The sequence below is a fragment of the Pongo pygmaeus genome, chromosome 11 (genome assembly GCF_028885625.2).
Source record: "Pongo pygmaeus isolate AG05252 chromosome 11, NHGRI_mPonPyg2-v2.0_pri, whole genome shotgun sequence".
In the NCBI taxonomy this organism is placed as follows: domain Eukaryota; kingdom Metazoa; phylum Chordata; class Mammalia; order Primates; family Hominidae; genus Pongo; species Pongo pygmaeus.
In genome coordinates, this window is record NC_072384.2 from 131,091,718 (window position 1) to 131,116,291 (window position 24,574).

General features: G+C 41.0%; 1 protein-coding gene across 7 annotated transcripts in view; it reads left to right on the forward strand.

Moving 5' to 3' along the window:
- Nucleotides 1-24,574, forward strand: part of SP100 (SP100 nuclear antigen) — a 131,783-nt gene that overhangs the window by 78,284 nt on the left and 28,925 nt on the right. For 2 of the 7 annotated variants that reach the window (XM_054477734.2, XM_063648086.1), the window contains 8 exons: nucleotides 2,210-2,254; nucleotides 6,320-6,394; nucleotides 11,022-11,063; nucleotides 12,143-12,247; nucleotides 14,260-14,402; nucleotides 15,937-15,975; nucleotides 18,969-19,010; nucleotides 22,733-24,366. In XM_054477734.2, the coding sequence (XP_054333709.1) occupies nucleotides 2,210-2,254; nucleotides 6,320-6,394; nucleotides 11,022-11,063; nucleotides 12,143-12,247; nucleotides 14,260-14,402; nucleotides 15,937-15,975; nucleotides 18,969-19,010; nucleotides 22,733-23,275 (1,034 nt within the window). In that variant the 3' untranslated portion in view covers nucleotides 23,276-24,366. Of the gene's footprint in view, nucleotides 1-1,164; nucleotides 1,219-2,209; nucleotides 2,255-6,319; nucleotides 6,395-11,021; nucleotides 11,064-12,142; nucleotides 12,248-14,259; nucleotides 14,403-15,936; nucleotides 15,976-18,968; nucleotides 19,011-21,047; nucleotides 21,688-22,732; nucleotides 24,367-24,574 lie in introns of those variants that run through there. The other 5 variants (XM_054477733.2, XM_054477735.2, XM_063648085.1 and 2 more) reach the window with 4 other exon arrangements.

Consider the following 24,574-nt stretch of genomic DNA (forward strand, 5'->3'; position numbering starts at 1 on the left):
AATAAACAAAGAACTTGCCCTACAGCCTATTTTTGCTCTCTCCTCCCTGTTTTTTGTTTGTTTGTTTTGTTTTGTTTTGGTTAGAGACAGGGTCTCATTCTGTCACCCAGGCTAGAGGGCAGTGGTGCAATATTAGCTGCAACCTCTAACTCCTGGGATCCAGTGATGCTCTTACCTCAGCCTCAAGAGTAGTTAGGACTACAGGTGTGCACCAACATAGCTTGCTAATTTTTCAAATTTTTTGTAGAGATGAGGTCTTGCTGGGTTGCCCAAGCTGGTCTCAAACTCCTGGCTTCAAGTGATCTTTCCACCTATGCTTCCTAAAGTGCTGGGATTATAGGCATGAGCCACTGCACCTAACCCTTCTCCTCATATTTTTTGTTATTATACTATTTCTATATTGTCAGAGCATATGCACTTCATATTCTCATCTGTCACCCTACTGCCCACTTTTATTTGGGTACTTTTGCCAGAATTTTTCAGTTCCACCTTAGTTTGCTGAAGTATATCTTCCAGTAATTTTCTCAATAAGGACTCAGAAACTACATTCCAAGAATTTTTCTGTTCAAAATTATGTGTTTGTGTTATTTATACCTGAAAAATAGTTTGCCCATTCTTTATTTCTAGAAATATCTTATAGGTTTTTCTCCACTTTCCTGTGGCATTAAATGTTGCTGTGGAAAATTCTGTGGCCAATAAGTCTCCCTTGAAAATAACTTTTTGCCTACACCGCCCATTAAATTCTTTATTTATCTTTAACGTCCAATAAATTTGTTGGAAATATATCTCAGTGTTGGCTGTTTTGGGTCAATTTCTCTGTGACAGGGTGAAGAGATAGGTACTTTTGATGTATACATTTCAATTTATATTGTAATTCCACAAACTTTTTTCATCAAGTATTTCTTCTATTATTTTGATCTTCTTCTTTGGGAACTCCAATAATTTGTTCACTTACATTGATTATTTTCTCTCTAATTTTTATTTTATGTTACTTTATTTTTGAAACAGTGTCTCACTCTGTCACCCAGGCTGGAGTGCAGTGGAGCCATCTCAGCTCACTGCAACCTCCACCTCCCAGGTTCAAGTGATTCTCCTGCCTCAACCTCCCAAGTAGCTGGGACTACAGGCATGTGCCACCATGCCGACTAATTTTTTTATTTTTAGGAGAGATGGGGTTTCGCCGTGTTGGCCAGGCTGGTCTCAAACTCCTGAGCTCAGGTGAGCCACCTGCCTCGGCCTCCCAAAGTGCTAAGATTACAGGGGTGAGCCACTGCACCCAGCTTATTTTCTAATTTGTTTAATCGTTCTTAAAGTTTCCTGTTTCTTTTACCTATTTCTGTAATCTATGTCCTTCACTTTAATCTCTGAAATGCCTAATCTCCTTTATTTGCCTTCTAAATTTGTCTTCATTTCTCTGATTTTTTTTTCTACTTATTTCTTAAATTCTGGCTGTTATAAACACAATTATGGCTTTAGCTATTCAAAGCATGCCTCTGAATTCCACGAAGTGTACTTCACTGGTAATTTCTTTCTTTTTTTATTTATTTATTTATTTATTTTTTATTTTTGAGACAGAGTCTTGCTCTGTTGCCCAGACTGAAGTGCAGTGGCACAATCACAGCTCATTGCAATCTCCTCCTTCCAGGTTCAGGCAATTGTCCTGCCTCAGCCTCCCAAGTAGCTGGGACTACAGGTACATGGCACCACTCCAGGCTAATTTTTGTATTTTTAGTAGAGATAGGATTTTGCCATGTTGATCAGGCTAGTCTCAAACTCCTGGCCTACAAGTGATTCACCCACCTTGGCCTCCCAAGGTGCTGGGATTCCAGGCACGAGCCACTGTGCCCGGCCACCACTGGTGATTTCTTAGACCTACTATGGCTTGACCCTCTTGGTACTCTTCTGCTGCTGCTGTCACCTTCTGCTTGATTTCAGCTACTTTAAAAACTTTCCTTATTGTGAATGATAAGACCACATATGGATATGTACAAGCATAGTGTAAATGATTAGCACTGTGTAAAAACAGGTTGCTTTGTGGTTATTGCTTTCTGCGTGACAACAACCAAGATGGGATGTTGGTAGCCGAGGACTTAGCGCCACAAAAGTAGAAGGAAAACAAAATTAAATACTTGGAAACTATTGACATATAAAGTGTGTAAATCTTTGTTTATAGTTCTAAAGGATTATTTTCTTTCTCTTCTGTTTGCAGGAAAAAAGAGAAGACATAGATCTAAAGTAAATGGTCCCCAAAGAGGTAAGAAGAAATGTGGGGATTTACTCCTCTGAACTCGCTGTGGTCCTGTTCTTCCTGCCAGACCCCATCTTTGCTGCAGCCTCAAAATCTCCTATGGGCCACGGTAGCTTCAGACCTAATGGATTATTTAGAGTACCAGCTAAGTCATTGTAACAAACAGATCCCAAAATACAGTGGCTTAAACCAAACAATCTAAGAGCCCAGAAGTTGTAGGCAGTCTGCCTTCCTTAACATGAGGTTTCCAACTGTGGGTCCACAAGGGCTGATCTGGTTGACATTGTCTCCCAACCAGTGGGAATGAAAAAAAAAATTGACAAAAGAACCAGCCATTTATTTATTTTAATAGAAAGACTCAAAAGTCTTCTGCCCACATCCCATTGGCCAAAACTTGATCACACAGCCAGAGCTAGCTGCAAAGCAAGGCTGAGAAATGTAACACTGGCCAGGCAGTCCTTGGTTCAGCTGTAAGCCTATTCTTATGGAAGAAGGAATGATTATGGGTGACAAATAGCAATATACCTACTTGCCCTTTATGTTTGCTGCCAAAGTCACTGATTCCCTTAAATGAGGAGGAAACCTCAGACTCTCATTGATTCAGATCCAGCCTTTTTGTCACCTGAGACTCTTTGGCAAGGACAGGAGCTGGAAGCTGAGATGCATTACAGAGATATGTGGGCAGAGATATGCCAGCCTTGATTAGGAAATGAGGAAGCAGGAGGCAGTGTTAGAAAGGTGTGTTGTAACTAATACAGTCCAGGACAGAACATGGAGAAACAGACAAAGAGAACTTGAATCAATTACATGGAAGCCAGAGTACTGGTGCCACATCAGATCTAAGCCTGAGAAACACGGGGTTATTTTATTTTATTTATTTTTTTGTTTTGTTTTTTGAGATGGAGTCTTGCTCTGTCGCCCAGGCTGGAGTACAGTGCTACAATCTCAGCTCACTGCAACCTCCACCTCCCAGGTTCAAGCAACTCTCCTGCCTCAGCCTCCTGAGTAGCTGGGATTACAGGTGCATACCACCATGCCAGGCTAATTTTTGTATTTTTAGTAAAGACAGGGTTTCGCCATGTTGGCCAGGCTGGTCTTGAACTCCTGATCTCAGGTGATCCACCTGCCTCAGCCTCCCAAAATGCTGGGATTACAGGCAGTGAACCAAACTCAATCAGAACATATGCCACACTGTGAAGATAAAAAAGATGTGACAGTCCATTCTCTTCATCAGATCTTGTGAATTTTATGCTTATTGCATTCCTCCTTTTCTTCCTCTTCTTTGTCTCTCTTTTATTTCCTTCCATCTCCCATTCTACTTATGCTTCTCTTGCATACTTTATTTCTTTTATTTATTTATTTTTACATCTTGTAAAATACTTCTGGCAAGTTGATACGGCAATGTAGAGATAGTAGCACTTTTTCCTCTAGAGCTAAAGCATATTTGGATATATTTTTTCCCATTACTTCTGATTATTTGTCTGTCACTCATATACATAGATACATATGTTTATGTAAATGATATATTTTCAAGTATAAGTAACTTTAAATATAACTCTACTATAAATAAGTATATGCATATAATATTTCTGGCATCTCTATCATTTTTATTTCTATACCTATCTGTCATCTTGGTTATATTCCAGTTTGTACTTACCCAGGTCTAAGATGTTTTTTCCTTCATGTTTTTACTGGTTTCTATGGAAGGCTCTCTACTTTAACTATTTTATTAAAATACTTGGATTTGTTAAGTCTAAGCAGAAATCACATTTGTTCCTTCTACTTCCTTTTCAAACCTGTTCTCTCAAATAGTTCTTTTCCTGCCAATGGATGAAGTCTTAGGTAAGCCGTAGAGCTATGCTAGTCCCTTTTAGCAGTAATATCTCATTTAATATTAAAAAGCCTGAGCAGATATAATATTAAAACTGGAAATTATGTGGTAGGGAAGCTGGGTGAAGTCAGTATTTACTTTCATCCACACTTCCTCTCCAACTCCAATCAGTGTCTATTGCTTTCAGCTAATTTGGGTCTAGGAGGAGGGGGAGAAGGAAGTGGACAGGAGCAGGAATGGCCCTCATGCTATATAGGTTGGTGCAAAAGTAACTGTGGGTTTTGTCTTTAAAAAAAAAAATGGAATAGCAAAAACTGCAATTACTTTTGCACCAACCTTATAGATTTTGGTGTCTCCTAGATATGGTGGATGCATGAGCCATATTCATTTGTGAGTTCTTCAGAGACACTCGACTTAGAGAGAACCTCTCAACCGAAGTTCCCCTAATTCAGGAACTTCAACTGGCTTCTTACCAATTCCCTCAGTCTCCCAGCTCTGGGAGGTCCACCCTACACTCCTGCTGGGGTCAACTCATCCATCCAAGTGATTCTCCCAGACAGAATATCTCTCAAGAAGAACTAAGTGAGTTCCTCCTTTCCCTAGGGAGACCTATAGGAATTATGACTCTTCATACCCTCTCAACATTCTAGGATTGAGTCTATAAATGTCTCTGTCTTCCTCAAACTCCTGAAGGTGAAGATCAGTTACCTTGAAGCTGAAGTCTTCTCAGTTGCCTTAAGGAGGGAGGAGCACTTTACTCAACTTCTATAACATGGTGTTAACCGTTAGTATTCGGATAGGAAATCCAAGAATAGCCACACTACTTCCTGTGGGGTATTTGAGCAAGACAATTTGCAAAGAATAATTACAAAGGAAGTCCCAAGAGCTCTATAGTATTAGCAGATCTTAAGCCCCAAATCTTCTCATAAGTAGAGCTCGAGTAAACTGAACTAAACTACTTGTATACCTCTAATTTGTTTGTCCTCAATGGACTTTGATGAAAGGCGACTACAACAGGACCAAAGACATAGATGAACAGAAAAAGAGTCTTTGTTTGTCTAAGATATTTATGGTTGGACAAGTTCAAATTGTGGCCGGGCCATATAAAGAAAGAAAGGAAAGAAAAATACAGGGAGATGGTGTGGGGAGGGAAAGAGGGAAGGAGGCAAGGATGAAGGGAAGGAGGCAAGGATGAAGGGAAGGAGGCAAGGATGAAGGGAAGGAGATGGGGGGAGGGGAGGGGAGGGGAAGGGAGGGGAGGGAAGAGGAGAGGAGAGGAGAGGAGAGGAGAGGAGAGGAGAGGAGAGGAAAGGTGAGGAAAGGAAAGGAAGGGAAGGGAAGGGAAGGGAAGGGAAGGGAAGGGAAGGGAAGGGAAAGGAAGGAAAGGAAAGGAAAGGATCAGCACCTTTAAACATGGCACTCCTGAGATGCTCCTGCACATACCTCACTGTCTTTCTACCTACCCCCATCACCTGCTGAATCTAACAGCATATTCCTGAAATAGGGTTTTAATCAACCCTTTGTTAGTCCTAACCCTAAGGCTTTCTGGGACTTGAATCTCTATACAAATTCCCCTTGGACAATAATCTCTTGGTTAGTTTCTTAGATCCTAATTTTTTGGCCAAACCTATGTGAACAAGGTCTTTGGTCATTTTCGCTGTATTTTCAGCCTCAAAGCCTTCATTGAGGGCTAAGATGGTGACTAGTGTCTCACCATCATAATGAGCAGGACAATCCAAATTCTTGCGTTGCTGCCATTGATTTCTGCCTACAACCAGAGGAAATCTGCATTGCTTCACTTCATGTTGCAATATCTGTATGCTGAAGTTTCTTCATTGGTCATAGGGGTAGTAAAAGTCTCTATCTCGTAAATGAATTAGTAGATGTAAATATCTTGTGTTAGTGTCTAGCACATAATAAGCACTTAAGTCTTAGCCCTCATTATTATTCTTCTTACAGTATTCTTTGGGATATAAATGAAACTGTCATAAATTCTTTTTTAAAATTAATGTTTGGGGGAGGCAAATGAATTTGGATTAATGTCACGGTAAAGAAAAGAAAATCTAGGATGAACCCAGGTTAACCATTGAAGGCTTGGTAATTGCAAGGCTATGTATTACATATTTTTCTTTGTGTGTTAGGCTCTGGAAAGGTTATAGCTAAATAAAATTTTTGAAAGCACTATTATATATAATGTGAGTTTTTACACCATCCATATTTATATTTTCCTATTTTCTCAGGGAGAAAGAAAGACAGACCTAGGAAACATTTAACTTGGAATAACAAAGTCCAAAAGAAAAGATGGCAACCAAGAGGTAAAAAAAAAAAAAATTTTAAATAAATAATGTCTAAATTCTCATGCTCTTAGTAAGAAACATTTTTTTCCTAAATGCTTTATGTGGCTGTACTTACTGCTGAGAAATATATCAGATTTAGTCAAGTTCCAAAATACGTCAGAGAAAAAAAGATGATAACACCACAAACAAGTAGCTAGGTGATGAATCTGCAACCATACCCCAGGGCCCAGGAGCTGTTTGCAGTGCTTCCTCTGCTGAACTGATAACTTTCAAGGCTGGAAATAGTTGTTCTCATAAAAACAAAAAACAAACAAACAAAACCTATGTAATTCACAAGTGATGTAGATGTCCCTCCTCTTGCCCATCACCAAGTGGTAATTGTGTGGACTTGGGTCTGCTCCAAGTAAATTACAGTTTACTCACCTGTAAAGTGAAATTAAGTCAGTTAGACTAGACTGGCTGCCCTCCAAGGCCCATCCCAGCTTCCCATGTGGCTTCTCATTCCATGGATCTCCTACAGGACTCAGTAAAAACCATGGACAGCCCCCTCTCCTGCATCATCAACACAGAGCTCTTGTAGACTGTGCCTCTTCCCCAGTGTCACTGGCTGGAAGGGTTGTAACAGCAGCTCAGCATCCTCAAGTTCATTTTAAGACCTTTACATCTGTTTCTACTAAGTCAGCTCTTCAGTCCCCACCTCCACCACATAGAGGCTCTGAAATGCAAAGCCTCCTCCCTGTGCAATTTGCAGATGATTCTGGAACTCTGATGAGTTGTTCTTTCAGCCAGGAGAAAAGTGCATGAAGGAGGAGGCAAGCAGAGAAGACAGACATCATCTCCTGCCAGACTGCCCTGTTGTTATCCTGCTCAAATTTACAGACAAATTTGTCATCTAAAAGAGTTTTAACACCTAAAACTCTTTCTCTGGCCACATAACTTCATATAGACTCTCTCTCTCTCTCTCTCTCTCTCTCTATATATATATATATATATATATATGTATGTGTGTGTATATATATATATATGTATGTATGTATGTATGTATTTCCTTTGGCTATGAATTCCCCCACTAGAATGGCAGAAGCAGTGTATGCAACTGCCTGTCCATAGTTGGTGGTGGCCAACCTGCTTGGGATTAAGACACTGGATGGTCCTTCTAGAAGATACACAACCCACTGCTGTTCCCTCAGTGAGAGTATCTCTTAAAAACACCCAGTCCATCTCCCATCCACAAGGTCTCCACCAGACCATGGGAATCGTGCTTCTTCATTATTCCCCTGCTGGCTCTCAGCTCAGCCCTCTGGCACCCTTGACCCTGCTAGCCATGACCTTCACTTTTACGCTTCTCAGAGGTGAGTCTGAGAGTCTCTCATTCCCTGACATTCCCAGGGACAGAGGTCCATCTCCTGCTTAGATGTCTTTAAACCTCATTTGGCTAGAGAGAAGGTATCTGACAGTTCTCTCCAGAGAAATGTGGCCTCTCTCATAAGGCCTGGAGGTGGGGAAGGCTGATGCTGGCAGAACCAGGCTCCCAATCCCCTACCATGTTCTTTGCAGATAGACTGGCATCTTACCTTATGATATAGGAGTACTGGGCTCCTATTGTGGCATTCTTGGATGTTGAGGTTTCTGCTAATATTCTGAGATAACCAAAGAGTCGCCTAAACATGGTGATATACTCTTTTGCCAAGAATGATTAGTCCCTGCTATGAAAAAATATATATTTTAAAATAACTTTTAATTTTTTCTGACCATATTATTATTTTACATGGTTAATGTAGAACTAAAACTGGTAGACCCAAGAACAGTTAAATCCTACTTTGTCCAGGCATTTGACTGCCTGGATATACAATTGTAGTGAGGTGCTGGGGCCAGCGAACACACAAAGAACCACTGGAAAGCACAGTTCTGCAGCACTTTATTACACATGATCTGCTCCTCAGCCCAGATATCTCCATGCCAAGAGCTGGGAAGCAGTGCAATGAGCTTCTGGTGTTTTGCCCTGAAGTTGTTTGCCCTCAATAGGTTTTGATTGAAAGGAAATCCCTGCAGTCCAAGAAGGATTTAAACAGAGATAAACCGAGAGCAAGAGAATATACATTGACTAATAATGCCTAGGGCTGAACAGACCCAGGTTATGGCCAGAGCTGGATCTCCAGTTTGACCACTTTATGAGAAAGAAGAAAGTAGACAGAACACAAGTGTCTTTTGATGGAACTGTGGGGAGAAGGGAGAGTTGGGGGAAGGAGGAGAGAAGAGTTAGAAGTGGCCAGTTTTCCTGGGTGCACCTGCAACTTGAGCATCATGAGTGACAGGAGGGAGAGTCCCACACAGAGCCACCCCTGTGTGGATGACATTTTACTGTGGCAACCGCATCAACTACCACACTTGGCCCAATCATGGTCTTTGAAACTGATCGATCTAGAGCAATTTTATCTGAGAGACAAGGAACGAGTGGTAAGAAAGCTTCATCTAATTCCTTGAGGTCTCCATTTTTCCACATTTTACATGTTCTTTTAAACCTTTAGTTCGGGCCAGGTGTGGTGGCTCACACCTGTAATCCCAGCACTTTGGGAGGCTGAGGCAGGTGGATTGCTTAAGCCCTGGATTTAAGACCAGCCTGGGCAACATGGTAAAACCCTGTGTCTACTAAAAATACAAAAATTAGCCGGGTGTGGTGGCACACACCTATAATCCCAGCTACTTGGGAGGCAGAGGAAGGAAAATCACTTGAACCCGGGAGGTGGAGGTTGCAGCCAGCCGAGATCCATGCCACTGCACTCCAGCCTGAGCAACAGAGCAAGAGGGCAAGACTCGGTCTCAAGAAAAAAAAAGGGGGGTTGGGAGGAAACCTTTAGTTCAATAGCCAAATTTATAATTCTTTTATACGGGTTTAGTCATCTCTCCTCTCCATGTATCTCCATAATATTTTAATAAACTTCCTAAGGGCAACATCTTGTACGGTAAACCATGCTTTTTCTCGGGATATGATTCCTCTTGACATGTGAATTATCAGTAAATGTCTGATGGTACCATTTTTATCTTGATGAAGTTAAAAAACAAAAAAAAACCTCTAAGTAATTGTTACGACAGAGGCCCAGAAAATACAGTATCATCAATCCCAAGGTTTCTTTATGCTAGATTGAAGGAAAGATGCCTTTCCAGCCTAATCTGGTCATAATTTGCTCAAAGGAAGGAGCATTCATGATTGAGTATCTGGAGGAGTTTTTCTCCTGGGGCTTGCAGGACCCAAATCCGCACCCTATGATACCAGCCACGGGCACAGAATAATGGGCACAGACCTTTAGAAAGAAAGAGCATCCACTTTGTGTCCCTGACTTCAGCAAACACGTTTGAACGATGCAGATCTAAACATACATTTGGAATGACTGGCTCTTTATTTAGACACACCGATCAACACATAGATACGTGCTTCCAAGGTTTGTTTCTTTTTTGAGATGGAGTCTCACTCTGCTGCCCAAGCTAGAGTACAGTGGCGTGATCTTGGCTCGCTGCAATCTCTGCCTCCCGGGTTCAAGCAATTCTCCTGCCTCAGCCTCCCTAGTAGCTGGGATTACAGGCACATACCACCATGCCCGGCCATTTTTTTTTTTTTTAATTTTTAGTAGAGACGGAGTTTCACCATGTTGGCTAGGCTGGTTTTGAACTCCTGACCTCAGCCTCAGAACTCTATCCGCCTTGGCTTTCCAAAGTGTTGGCATTACAGGCATGAGCCACCAGGCCCAGCCCTGAGATATCTTTTAAGTCAATCCTTTGTGCTATCTTTAACCATACAACTCTTAGGCCTTGTGCCTTAATTTCTACAAGTTCCTCTTGAATAGCCTTCGTTGGGTTAGTTTTTAAGTCCTTGGTCATTTTCCTCACCATTTTCAGTACAAAACCTTCCAAGTTTACATATCTGACTGGTAGAGTCTACCATGAAGTCTGTCTTGAGACCTTATGTTTCTACTTTTTATCTCTGACTCTTTCCCAAAGAAAATTGTCAACACTTTAATTTATATATTTATCTCTGAGCATCAGTTTCCTCATCTGCAAAGTGAGGATAGTACTAATGCCTATTTAATAGATTTTGTTGTAAAGATGAAGTCAGTTAATAGAGGCAAAGATCTAAGGATAGATCCTGGCATACAACGAGCACTGAATACGTGTTCAACTTCATTCTTGCTCTCCTCCTGTTGCTTGGGAAGCAGGTAAAATACTGTTTCAAATTTATTTGGAATGATTTGGAGATATTAATAGAGAAATATAGGATGCATCTCAGTTAAGCATCGTGGTTGTAACCAGCTCTAGATCAGAGGTCAGCAAAGTATGACCTACAGGGCAAATCTATTCTGCTGACTGTAAATAAAGTTTTACTGGAACACAGTCACCGTCGCATCCTTTGATGCATTCATGACACAACTACAGAGTTGAGTAGTCACAACGGAGGTTATGAACTGAAAAACCTTAACTACTTACTATCTGTCCCTTTACAAAAAAAGATCCTGACTCCTGATCTAGGCATTTGATATTTTTCTTTAAGTTCTAGACAGGATCCTGAAAAGTTGCATTTGAATGGTGGTTTTGTAAAACACTACTATTTGCAATGTAGAGAGACATTTATGTTGTTTTTCAACTTTCTCAGGAAGAAAAGCCAACACTAGACCTTTGAAAAGAAGAAAAAGAGGTAAAAAGAAGTGATCGATATGTTTTTCATAATTAAACATTTAATATTTAATATTCTGTACTGTGAGTAATGTCAGTTTTCTTAATTGGCATATGGAGCTAGTACTGGAGCCTTAACGTTGACCAGCAGTTCATTTTAAGACTCTCAATACCTGCTTCAGTGGAACCAGATCCCCAATGCCCCAGTCATGTTCTCATGCAGGGTTCCCTGAGCAATGTGCACTTTCTTTTTTGTTGATTGATTGATTAATACATAATAGATAGAAATACTTAGGGGTACATATGACAATTTGATACTTTCTTATAATCAAATCAGAGTTATTGGGATATCCATCACTTTAAATATTTACCTTTTTTGATGCCAGGAAGATTCAGATTATTCTCTTTTAGCTATTTTGAGATGTATAATCAATTCATGTTAACTATAATCACCCTATTGATCTATTGAAAACACCAGGTTTTATTTCTTCTATCTAACTGTATATTTGAATGCTTCGTCAATCTCTCTTTATCCCTCCTCTCTCAATGTGCGGTTTCTTCTAGAACCCCCCCACACCAAGCTTCCCTTTTAGCAGCAGAGAAAGCTCAAGTGAAAAAGTGAAGCAAAGCAGTTGGCAAAGAGGGAGACAGACGCCACCCCGAAAGGTGCCCCATTAGGTGCCACTCTGCCATCCTGCCCTCTGTCCCCTCAGTCAATGCCTGGAATGGGGAGATAGGCTAAAATTTGAGAGTTTTTTTTTTAACATAATGTCAAAGCAATAATATGAGTGGAAATCTCCCTTCAAAATATCAGGAGGAAAATCATTGTGTGATAGGTGGATATGACCAACCAGCTTGAAAGTTGAGATCCTACCACATGCCAGGCTGTTGTGTCATATTTTAGAAGGTGGAGTGGAGGACAACAGTATCTACTGCTATCTAATGTGCCATGAAAGAAAGACTTTGAAATGTAACTGATTCATGGGGGAAATCCCTCCAATACATTTTGAATTATAAAAGAAAGCTCTCAAGACAGGTGGGGAGGGACAATGCACAGTTGTAAAAGTAGATGGAATGGAAAAAAAAAATGCTTCCTTGCAGGTCCAAGAATTCCCAAAGATGAAAATATTAATTTTAAACAACCTGAACTTCCTGTGACCTGTGGTGAGGTGAAGGGCACTCTATATAAGGAGCGATTCAAACAAGGTGAGTTTACTGGTCCATCTACGATTTTCAGCTGGAAAATATCCACACAGATAGCATACTGTTTAGGAGTAGACACCTGCTTTGAGGTTCTGCAAAACCAGCCCCAGCCTTGATGATTTGCTAGGAGCTTTCCTAGGACTTGGGACATCATCACATTTACAGCTAGGGTTTATGAGTGAAGCATGCAAAACATACCATAGGGAAAAATGCACATGGGATGAAATTCAGAGACAACCAAAAGCAAGCTTCCAGGAGTCTTCTCCCAGTGGAGTCATGCAGGACTCATTTAATTTTTGCAGCAACAAATTGTGACAACACATGTAAAATGTTGTCTACCAGGGAAACCAGCCTGAGTTTAGGAGTCCAGGGTTTTTACCAGTCACATAGGTGCCCTCTGCCTAGCACATACCAAAATTCCAGATTCCCAGAAGGTAAGCGGGTGTTCAGCATAAACCATATCATTTGTGCAAACAGTTTAGGCACAGTGAGCCCTCTTCTTCATTTATGGTTATAGATAAATGTAATTTATTTACGTATGTCTGAAAATAATACATCAGGATAGGTAGCTCCCAGATTACACAACATTTTAACAAGATTTCTTGGGATAGGCTATCTCAAATTTATTCTTGTAAGAGAATATAAATAAATTGCATTTGTTTAAAACCATAAATAAGAGGGATTTATCTCTAAAGGGCTTTATATTTATGGATAAACAATATGTTTATCCATATTGTTTATTATGAACAGTTTAGCCCACAGTGAGTTCTGGGAATGATAGAACTCTCCTAAAATCCAAATTCCTAAATGCCAGTGGCCAACCTTGCATATAGACAATGGCGAACCTTGCATATAGGCCCTCTAAGGAAAGTCTCAGGCCCACTCTGTTAACTCTGTTTTGCACAACAATGACATTTTCACGCTTTTAAAATTCATAAAACATTAACCTATGAGGCCATCTCCTCTTACCCTATGTGAAAGGCCCACAAGACATCCAACTAGCACCTACTACAAGGGCAAGCACCTCAGTACTTGGGTGGAAAATGTACACATCTAAGAATCTCAGCAGTAACTTTCACAGCCCCATTTCCCATAACATCTGTATAGCCTTCTGCTAAATGGTAAGATCACAGGGTTTAGAATCAGAAGACCTGCATTCAAGTTGCAGCTATACCAAGAGTGTCTGATTCATCTACAGCCAGGTGCTCCGTCTCTCTAACCTTGAACTTCCTTCTCTACAAAATCAGAACAATAATATAACTTGCCTCACTGTATTATTATGAGAAAAAAATAAAAAACAGACATAAAATACCTTGCAAGTTACAATTGTTAAATTACAGAACTAACGTTCGTCTGACATGGTTGACACCTCCCCACGACATAGTTCTTTGAGCACCAACAAATATAAATGTTTGCCCCATGACTATGTTGCATAAGCATAATTTAACTTCTCCTACTATATAACATTTCCATAATTACTTTTAATATAAAATAGCCATGAGTTCAAAATATGAAACATAATTGATTGTACCACATGTACAACATGGTACAAGACAAGGCAGATGTGGCTGTAGTAACAGCTGTCACATGGCCACCTGGGGACCCAAGAGCATGGTAGAGGGCTTTGTGCCTTCATCCACCTCTCTGAAATTCAGGCTGACTCTACATCAGGTCTCAAAGAAGGGAGGAGGAGGAATTCTGCTCATTCTTTAGGGCCATTCTTTGCACCCACCCCCACCTTTGGAATATAGCAAAATACATTGAAAAGGTAAATGTTGGTAGTAATATTTCTTCTCATTGCATGATGGTCAAAGAAATGTACACACACGACAGAGAGTCCCCTTCATCTCTGTTCCTGCAGGCTGGGTATGAAGCCCCTGATATCTGACAGGAAAACTCAGACTTTACTGCTATGATCCTAAGCCCAAAGTGGGTGGCTCCAGACCCCAGCATGGGGGGAGGCCAAGTTCAGGTGTTTTCACAGTTGGGGAGCTCACCTTGCCTTGGTCTTACAGGAAGCTCAAAGAAGTGTATACAGAGTGAGGATAAAAAGTGGTTCACTCCCAGGGAATTTGAAATTGAAGGAGACCGCGGAGCATCCAAGAACTGGAAGCTAAGTATACGCTGCGGTGGATATACCCTGAAATTCCTGATGGAGGTATTCTAGAGACAAATGGCTGAAATCAAGGATTTAGCTGTCATGCTTCACTAACACCAACCTTTAGCAGAATTTCTCAGTGCCCAGAAATTCATCGTGACTTCCTTCCTCTGCCCAGGTCTCGATGCATATGTTATTACTAACATTCTCGCCTGAACATTACGTTGGCTGGCTTATATTACAGCTTAATCCTCTAAGTACTTTATTTCTTACCCTTTTGAAGGTTGGACAGTAAATTGTGGCCTTGACTCTGCCATTAAGAAACTGTGGAATTTGGTCACATGAAAGTAACTTAAGTTGGAGGGGAGGTCTTAAATTTGGGGGGGAGGTAAATGTTAAATATACACACACACACATATATATATTTAACATATATAGATATGTAGTTCCTGGATTACAAAATATTTCAACAAGATTTCTTTGGATAGGCCACCTCAAATTTATTCTTGTAAGAGAATATAAATAAATAGCATTTTAAAGTAACATTGCTTCTCATATGAACCCCTTGATGTTACAAAGCAGGCACAGGGTCTTTGCTGCAGATGAACCTGTGTCTTTCGACTCCAAATACAGTGCTTTCTGTTGCACACCCACAGACAGTCCTTCCTTGTGCCACTCTAACAATTAAAAAAAAAAAGATCTGCCAGGCACAGTGGCATATGTCTGTAGTCCCAGTTACTTAGAAGACAGAAGCAGGAGGGTCACTTGAGCCCAGAGGTTCTGGGCTTAGTGTACTATGCCAATGAGGTATCCATGCTAAGTTCAGCATCAACATAGGGGACCACCAGAGTGCCTAAGGAGGGGTGAACCAGTCCAGGTTGGAAACAGAGCAGGTCAATACTTTCCTGCCGATCAGTAGTAGGATTGTACCTGTGAATAGGCACTGCACTGCGCTCCAAACTGAGTAACATAGCAAGACCCCATCTCTAAAAATAAATAAATAACTATTACACAAATAAAAGATCTTTGCTCAGTAAATACTTATTGAACCAACGTCTAAAGCTATGGAGGGTACACAAATTGTGAGCCCCTTCCCAGAAGGCAGGCTGTGCTTTCATAATTATAGGCCTGGACAGGGTCTCAATGTTCTCACAAGAGACACCTGCAGGAAGAGGTACAATAGATCAGAGAAGAGAAAGTCATTTCTGGCTTTGAGGATGAGGACCATTTTGTGGAACTCTTGCACTGAGCTAGGTCTAAAAAGATGAACAACTAGCAAAAATGTAGAATGGGGCATTCTACATATATAGAAAGGACAGCATGCAAATCTGCTCCACAATGCATCAACAAGTTGGGAGTAATGAGGTGGCTACATTCTGTGTACTGATTGTAGAAGTCATGAGGCCAGAGGAAGGCATTGAAATGCTTCCTTTAATCCCTGGAGAATCATGAAAAGTAATTTCCATGAAAACACCTTGAATTTGAGTTAATAGTGGGTTATCCAGGTAGGAATATTTGGAAGGCAGTCAGAAAAACTAAGCTCACAAAATAAAAGCAAGAACCCATCAAATCATTTATCTCTTTTCTTTTTTAGAAAAAAATTCTGCCAGAACCACCAAGCACAAGAAAAAAGGTGATGATCAAGTGATCTTCTGCCAATGTCTTGTCTATTATGTTGTTGATTTTCTATCTCTGTGGCCTTACAGTCTTTAAATTGACCCATCAAATATAATGCTTTTGCAGTTGCTGCTTTCAAACATTATTCAATGTATAAGTCCAGGGCTCCTTTGAGCATCAAAACGTTTGAGATAATCCTCAGAAATAGATTAAAAGACAGAACTGAATTGTATGTGTTTTTTAGTAAAGGAGCTAAATGCCATACTTTTTTTTTTTAAGAGAAAGAGTCTCGCTCTGTCGCCCAAGCTGGAGTGCAGTGGTGCGATCTAGGCTCACTGCAACCTTCACCTCCCTGGTTCAAGCGATTCTTGTGCCTCAGCCTCCCCAGTAGCTCGGACTACAGGTGTGTGGCATGACGCCCGGCTATTTTTTTGTATTTTTAGTAGAGATGGGGTTTCACCACGTTGGCCAGGCTTATCTCAAACTCCTGACCTCATGTGATTTGTCCGCCTCAGCCTCCCAAAAGGCTGGGATTACAGGCATGAGCCACCATGCCTGGCGCCACACTTTCTTTGAACATAAAAGATAGGGCTGGCATTGGAAAAATAAGCATGAGTTTGAAATGCACAAAGCAGTGTGCCTTTGCAACCTCAATATAAACACTGGTTGTTTTTCACTGGTTTTTCTGGATTCTATATTTTAGAAATAAATATGAAGCAAAAGTTCCCCTAGAAACATCCCATGGTCACTACACATGACCTAATGGAGAATTCCCCCTAAAATGTATATATAGGCATATGTCACCCAAGGAAGCAAACGACAAAAAACATTCTCTCCTTTTCTTTTATCTTTTACCTCCAACACACACACACACACACACACACACACACACACACAGAGTTCTTCAGGTGAAAATTTTTGAGTGGGAGGCAGAGTGCCCTGTGAGGCTGCTGACCTGGAAAATCTTTTCCTTTGTGGAGAGGCCCTTTGGCCCCAGCAAAAGGGCTGCACAGACCTCACTTCTATCTGTGAAGGTGAATTCTCCCTCCGTGGAGGTAGTATGTGGAGTTCATAGACCAGTGGTCTTCATACTATATGTATTCTATGGAAAAATGCTGAGATCACTGATGCCTTCCACGGCCTCTCCAAGGCTGGGGATAAGAGAGAACCTGGTGAAGGAAGGAGATGGAAGAACTTCTATTTTCCTAAGCTCTGACATAGGTGACCTTGGATATTTCTGCCATACCAGGAAGCCACAATCTTTACAAAGCTGGCTCCTGGGGCTACCTGCTCCACTGGCTTTATGACTAGAGATTCGGTGACTAGGCTCTGTATCACTGGGTTTTCTGGAGAAAGAGACATTATTTGATATAATTATTAAAACCAAACATGTCTACCCACTGCCAAACAGTCAAGGCTGATGCAGTCTGGACTAATCAATTGAGCTGGCCATCTCCCATCCCTTCATCACAGGCACCCTCTCTCCATTCCCTGAGGGCCCACAGCTCTAGAGGTGAAATTGCCTCAGTTCTCAGAGGATCTCCCCGGAGGGTCTATCTTCCCTCCTCTCCCCTTGGTTTCTAATGCTTGTGTCACTCTCAGCACCGTGTAGTAAGTGCTATTGTTGCCAGCTTTCCTGCTTATAAGTTTTTTGTTAAACCTGCTGGTGATAGCTGAGATACCCCAGGATAATAAGACATAAAAGTCCAAGCTAATCATTTACTGGCTGCTAAGAAACCTCTTCTCCCAAGTGACAATTGTGTTCATTTGTTCATGCACTTATGTATCCATTAAACAAACAACTGTGGAGCCACTGCAAGGCTCCAGGTGATGGGCTTGGCCAATGAAATAATGCAAAACAAAGGAGGCCAAAAGGATGAACCTTAAGGATTCTGTCAACCTCATTGTCTTACCTGGGTGAATAACTAATGGGATGGAGTGGGAGATTCTAGGCCACTGAGCTGCTATATTTTATCTTAGCCGAAAGGCCCAGATTGCTTCTGGCAGGTGGTAATATGGCCACCTCTCCTATCATCATGCCTTGGATCCCACTGAGTAGTTTGTCTAAGGCCTCTCTGCCCTGAGCTACAGGTAAAAGCTTAAGCAGTCATTGTTTCATTCCACAGATACCCTAGGTCAAAGCAAGCTCTCGAGATTCAGGAGAAAGTGGAGAGGTGCTTACCTTCAGAAGAGCTACAGTACTGGGGATCTTGGAGGCATTTTGTCTTCAAAGATGTGTTCCTGGAGAGCTGCAGAAAGGGGTAGAGTTATTCCTGGGATACCTGCATGGCGTCCGGGACTCTGGGTCCCGTGGTCACTGGGAGCTGTGGAGGAAGAGTTGGCCGATTCCCTTTGCAGCTTCTCTGGATGGAATGACACTTCCTTTTTTTTTTTTTTTTTTTTTAAAGAGTCTAACTCTGTTACCAGGCTAGAGTGCAATGGCGCAGTCTCAGCTCACTGCAACCTCCACCCCCTGGGTTCAAGCGATTCTCCTCCCTCAGCCTCCCAAGTAGCTGGGACAACAGGTGCGCGCCACCACACCCAGCTAATTTTTGTATTTTTAGTAGTGAGGGGGTTTCACCATGTTGGCCAGGATGGACTCGATCTCTTGACCTTGTGATCTGCCCTCCTCAGCCTCCCAAAGTGCTGGGATTACAGGCGTAATCCACTGCACCTGGACACTTCCAAATTTAGACAAACGTGCCTGCAGGCCCCTTGAAGTAGGAGGACCGATAGAGTTGCTCCAGCTCAGCCTCCCTGAGTGGTTTCACGAAGGCCTGCCTTGGGTGTGAGAGCCAGGAAATGGCACTTGCATTGGGCGAAACTGTCACTGACACATAATTTAGTGCTTTTTTATTCTTCAGTTAGATGTACAGGCCCATAAAAGCAGACATGAAACAAAAGAAGGGCTGTGGCATGAATCCCCTAAAAATAAAGAAGTCTGTTCCAATGTGGGGTTAATGAAAAATCACACTCAATATTGTACCAATCTTTGTTTTTTTTCAACAGAGAATACTGGAGTCTCACAACAATACCTTAGTTGACCCTTGTGTAAGTATAAATTTCCGACTATGACCCCAAAATAAGTCAGGCCTTTCTCCAGGCACACTATGTCATGACTGCCTTTCCCTGAAGCATGCTCAGTCTCAGTTGGAGTATGTTTCTGTGTGTGATGAGCAGATGCAAGCCAGGTACCTGGGTCTGGGATTGGGTGTCTCAGTGCAAAAGCATTCTTTTGTTTCAGTAGAAATCTTCAAATTTCCTCATTTCCCTTAGAAAGTGAGTACGGGAGGCTGAGCTCTAGATCACTGAGGCCTCCATAGACAAGAACTTGAAGTAGTAATGGGTAGGGCTGGCCTGCTGATTAGGGAGAAGGATCAAATGTCAGAAGATAAAAGCATTTTCAAGTAGGTGGTGTGAATGGAAAGGAAAATCCCAAATACCCGCTCCAAGGTGCAGACAGAGCTCAGTCAGCCAGAAGGAACAGACTGAGCCAATCTGGTGAGTTCGAGGTGTGGACTCTGTCATTAGTTCTGCAGAGGAACACACACAGGAAAAGTGAGTCTCTTATGAAGCCCCTATTGCCACTCTTGAGGGAGGTTTAGGCTCAGTGTGCTGAGCTGGTTAGGACAAAAACCATCACCACTTGGCAACTGACGAGGCATGCTTACTCTCACTTCTTGACTGGTGCTCAATGACATACAAAGCTGATTCCACAGGCTCCATTATCAACCAAAATTAAGGCTGTTCAGGAATAAATAAATTTTTTGAGACAGGATCTTGCTGTGTCACCCAAGCTAGAATGCAGTGACACAATCACAGCTCACTGCAGCCTCAACCTGCTGGGTTTAAGTGATCCTCCCACCTCGGCCTCCCAAATAGCCAGGACTACAGGTGCATGCCACCACATCAGCTAATTTTTTTAATTTGTTGTAGAGCCAGGGTCTCACTCTGTTGCCCAGGCTTGTCTTGGACTCCTGAGCTGAACTGATCCTCCCAACTCAGCCTCCCAAAGTGCTAGGATTACAGGCATGAGCCACAGTGCTGGCCAGGAAGAAATAACTTGATAATGATTTATTAAAAGCCAAATGTGAGGAGTGACTCAATAAAACACACCAACAAAGTTGGGAGTGTTTGGAGTTTTTTACAAATTGAAATGCCTTTTTTTTTTTTTTTTTTTTTTTGAGACGGAGTCTCGCTCCATTGCCCAGGCTGGAGTCCAGTGGCACGATCTTGGCTCACTGCAACCTCTACCTGCTGGATTCAGGCACTTCTCCTGCCTCAACCTCCCAAGTAGCTGGGACTACAGGTGTGTGTCACCATGCCTGGCTAATTTCTGTATTTTTAGTAGAGACAGGGTTTCATCATGCTGGTCAGGCTGGTCTCGAACTCCTGACCTCGTGATCTGCCTGCCTCAGCCTCCCAAAGTGCTGGGATTACAGGCATGAGCAACCTCACTGGCCACAAGTTGAAATGCTCTTTTAGCAGAGGTCCCCAAACTTTTTGGTGCCAGGGACCAATTTTGTGGAAGACAGTTTTTCCACAGACTGGGATGGGGTTGGGGGCAGGATGATTTTGGGATGTTTCAAGCACATTAAATTTATCCTGCACTTTATTTCTATTATTATTATATTGTAATAGATAATGAAATAATTATACAACTCACCATCAAGTAGAATCAGTGGGAGCCCTGAGCTTATTTTTCTGCAACTAAACGTTCCCATCTAGGGGTGATAGGAGACAGGGACAGATCATCAGGCATTAGATTCTCAAAAGAAGCACACAACCTGGATCCCTCACATGTGGAATTTACAACACGGTTTGTGCTCCCATGAGGATTTAATGCTGCTGTTGATCTGACAGGAGGTGGAGCTCAGGCAGCAATGCAAGCAATGGGGAGCTGCTGTAAATACAGATGAAGCTTCACTCACTCACCCACCACTAACCTTCTGCTGTGTGGCCCATTTCCTAACAGGCCATGGGTTGGTACAGGTCCTTACCCTGGGAGTTGGAAACCCCTGTTGTGTAGAAGAGTTTAGGAGAAGGGAGAGGGACTCCTCACACCAGAGCTGTCCTTTCTCATTGAAGGGTACAATACAGAAGTTACAATCATTGGATACAGATCGCAACGTGCAGGCTCAAATGTCTCCATGCAAGACAATCAGTAAAACTCTAAGATCCAGAAATAAATCAGTGTCCTTTTCAGGGTCACTGGGTTATGCATTAATCACTGTGTCAACAATTTGAGAGACTCATGATAAGATTCAGGGACAAGATTTCACCATGAATCACAAGACCTTCCCAAGGTGGGTTAATTGGAAAGCCTGTTTACTTTTAAACGAAACTGCCAAATGTGACCTGTAGATTATCACATTTCCTTTCTGATTAAAAAAAAAATCTTCCCATGGAAGCATTGCTGATCAATCTGCTAGGTTAAGGGGATAGATGTTCCTCATTCTTTGTCAATGAGAAGGCTTATTCCAGGAGGTCATGTCCCTCGGTGGGGGAAAAAAAACCTTGTTATTGCAACCAGGCCAGTTTGCTGACAAGATGAGGTAGGTCATGACACACAGCTACATGCTATTCTCCTGAATGATAAATCATCTCACTGGGAAATCAGTATTTTGGCCTTAGCCATGGATCTAAAGCAAGCACAATGCAAATCATGAGTGACTTAATAGCCAAGAAAATAAACTATGTTTATTATTAGGTTGGGGCAAAAAGGTAGTTGCGGTTTTCGCCATCAGAAGTAATGGTGAAAACCGCAATTACTTTTTTGCACCAACCTAATATTATAATCATAACAACTTGAAAACACAATAGAACAAAGAAATTAGTCCTAAGAGTAACCAAATGAACAAGTCATCAATTTATAGTTGCTGTTGCTTGTTGAATCATCTCTAGTCTTCAGAATTTCATAATTTCACTTTTCTTGGAAGAAGTAAAACAATGAGTGATTCATAGCATTAATAATTTGAATAGCAGAAATATAATGCACACAAAAATTATAATCAAAAAGAGAATTTGTGTACAAGAATGGGGGGAAAAAAACCTGTTCCATTAGGGAGCCAACTAAGAAAAAAAAGTAAATCCAGGTTCTTCTTTAGAGACTTATTATAGCCAGGAAATAATTAAGTCCAAATTGCAAGCAAATAATAATTTTTGAAACAAAAACAATGGTCTGGGCTAGAATCTAATAACAACTATGCTATAATTTTCTTCTGAAAGATAATTTTTCTCTCTTCGATCTCCCTTTTCTGCCAAAGAAAAATCATAGGCCAATTTTATTTGCAGTATAAGTTTTAGTCTTATTGTACTTGACCTGATTGTTTATATAAAAGGCAACAGGAATAGTGATTGTCCATACAGGCTCCTTTTAAGTTGGCTTTGCTGGAACTTTTTCATTAGGCATTTTAGATTAGACTTTTAAAAGCTTCTTCAGGCTAGAAAGCCAAGCCAATGATTTATCATCAGATTGTGCCTGTACTACTTGTAAGAATTGGGTAAATTTCTCCTTTCTTGAAGTCCCCCAAATACCTCAAGGTTTCTGGGCCTGTCGGGAAGGGACATTACTTAACACAAGGTCAAAAAACCTACAAGAGATTGCAGTACATTGAGGTCCATAGAGACAGTGCTGGCGCAAGTGAGAGCTGGATGGGCCCTGGGTGACTCTGTATCTTGCTGAGGAAAAATAACTAAACATGGACAAAGCAGATCCTAAGAAGCTGAGAGGCGAAATGTTATCATATGCATTTTTTGTGCAAACTTGTCAGGAGGAGCATAAGAAGAAGAACCCAGATGCTTCAGTCAAGTTCTCAGAGTTTTTAAAGAAGTGCTCAGAGATATGGAAGACCATTTTTGCCAAAGAGAAAGGAAAATTTGAAGATATGGCAAAGGCAGACAAGGCCCATTATGAAAGAGAAATGAAAACCTACATCCCTCTTAAAGGGGAGAAAAAAAAGAAGTTCAAGGATCCCAATGCACCCAAGAGGCCTCCTTTGGCCTTTTTCCTGTTCTGCTCTGAGTATCGCCCAAAAATCAAAGGAGAACATCCTGGCCTGTCCATTGATGATGTTGTGAAGAAACTGGCAGGGATGTGGAATAACACTGCTGCAGCTGACAAGCAGTTTTATGAAAAGAAGGCTGCAAGGCTGAAGGAAAAATACAAAAAGGATATTGCTGCATATCGAGCTAAAGGAAAGCCTAATTCAGCAAAAAAGAGAGTTGTCAAGGCTGAAAAAAGCAAGAAAAAGAAGGAAGAGGAAGAAGATGAAGAGGATGAACAAGAGGAAAATGAAGGAGATGATGATAAATAAGTTGGTTCTAGTGCAGTTTTTTTCTTGTCTATAAAGCATTTAAGCCGCCTGTACACAACTCACTCCTTTTAAAGAAAAAAACTTCAATGTAAGACTGTGTAAGATTTGTTTTTAAACTGTACACTGTGTTTTTTTGTATAGTTAACCACTACCGAATGTGTCTTTAGATAGCCCTGTCCTGGTGGTATTTAGCCGCTAACCTTTGCCTGGTACAGTATGGGGGTTGTAAATTGGCATGGAAATTTAAAGCAGGTTCTTGTTAATGCACAGCACAAATTAGTTATATATGTGTAAGATTTGTTTTTAAACTGTACATTGTATTTTTTTGTATAGTTAACCACTACCGAATGTGTCTTTAGATAGCCCTGTCCTGGTGGTATTTAGCCACTAACCTTTGCCTGGTACAGTATGGGGGTTGTAAATTGGCATGGAAATTTAAAGCAGGTTCTTGTTAGTGCACAGCACAAATTAGTTATATATGAGGATGGTAGTTTTTTCACCTTCAGTTGTCTCTGATGCAGCTTATACAAAACAATTGTTGTTCTGTTAATTGAATACCACTCTGCAATTGCAAAAAAAAAAAAAAAAAAAAAAAACAGTTGCAGCTGTTTTGTTGACATTCTGAATGCTTCTAAGTAAATACAATTTTTAAAAAACTGTATGAGGGAACTGTGTAGACAAGGTATCAGGTCAGTCTTCTTCCATGTCTATTAGCTCTACAAAGCCAATCTCAATCCCTCAAAATGATCTTGTCATACTTGAAAATATGACATTCTAGTCAAAGCCTTGGTAAAATAATCAATGTTTCCAATCTGTCCTGTTACAAAAGAAACAGATTGTTATTGAACTTATGCAAATAACCATTGCCAAAAGAATGTTTATGAATAGTTTCCAAATTATGGCGAATTCATGTAGAGAGAGAAAAGTAACTGTTTTGGTTTTGCTCACAAAAGTCTGCTTTACCTAAGTGCTGTCAGATATAAGTAACTTAAAAGAAAGAGAAGTTTTCTTGACTTTTGAAAACAAAATATAAAAAGAATCGGCAATGTTTCAAACAAAAAGTCATAAAAGTCACTTTATTCCTCCATCAATTTAGTCTCATGTAATTCTTATTTTGCTGGTGTTGGGTTAGCAATCTTCATGAAGACATCAGTTTTTCATTAGAGTTCTGAAAGTTTTATCTAGTCTAACTATATCATCTCCAAAGTTATCAGAAACCTATGTTCAAGAGTACTTGTCAGAGCCTTTTCCATAAAAAAGCAATTTTGGATTATAGTTAACTTCAAATGCTTGTAGAGA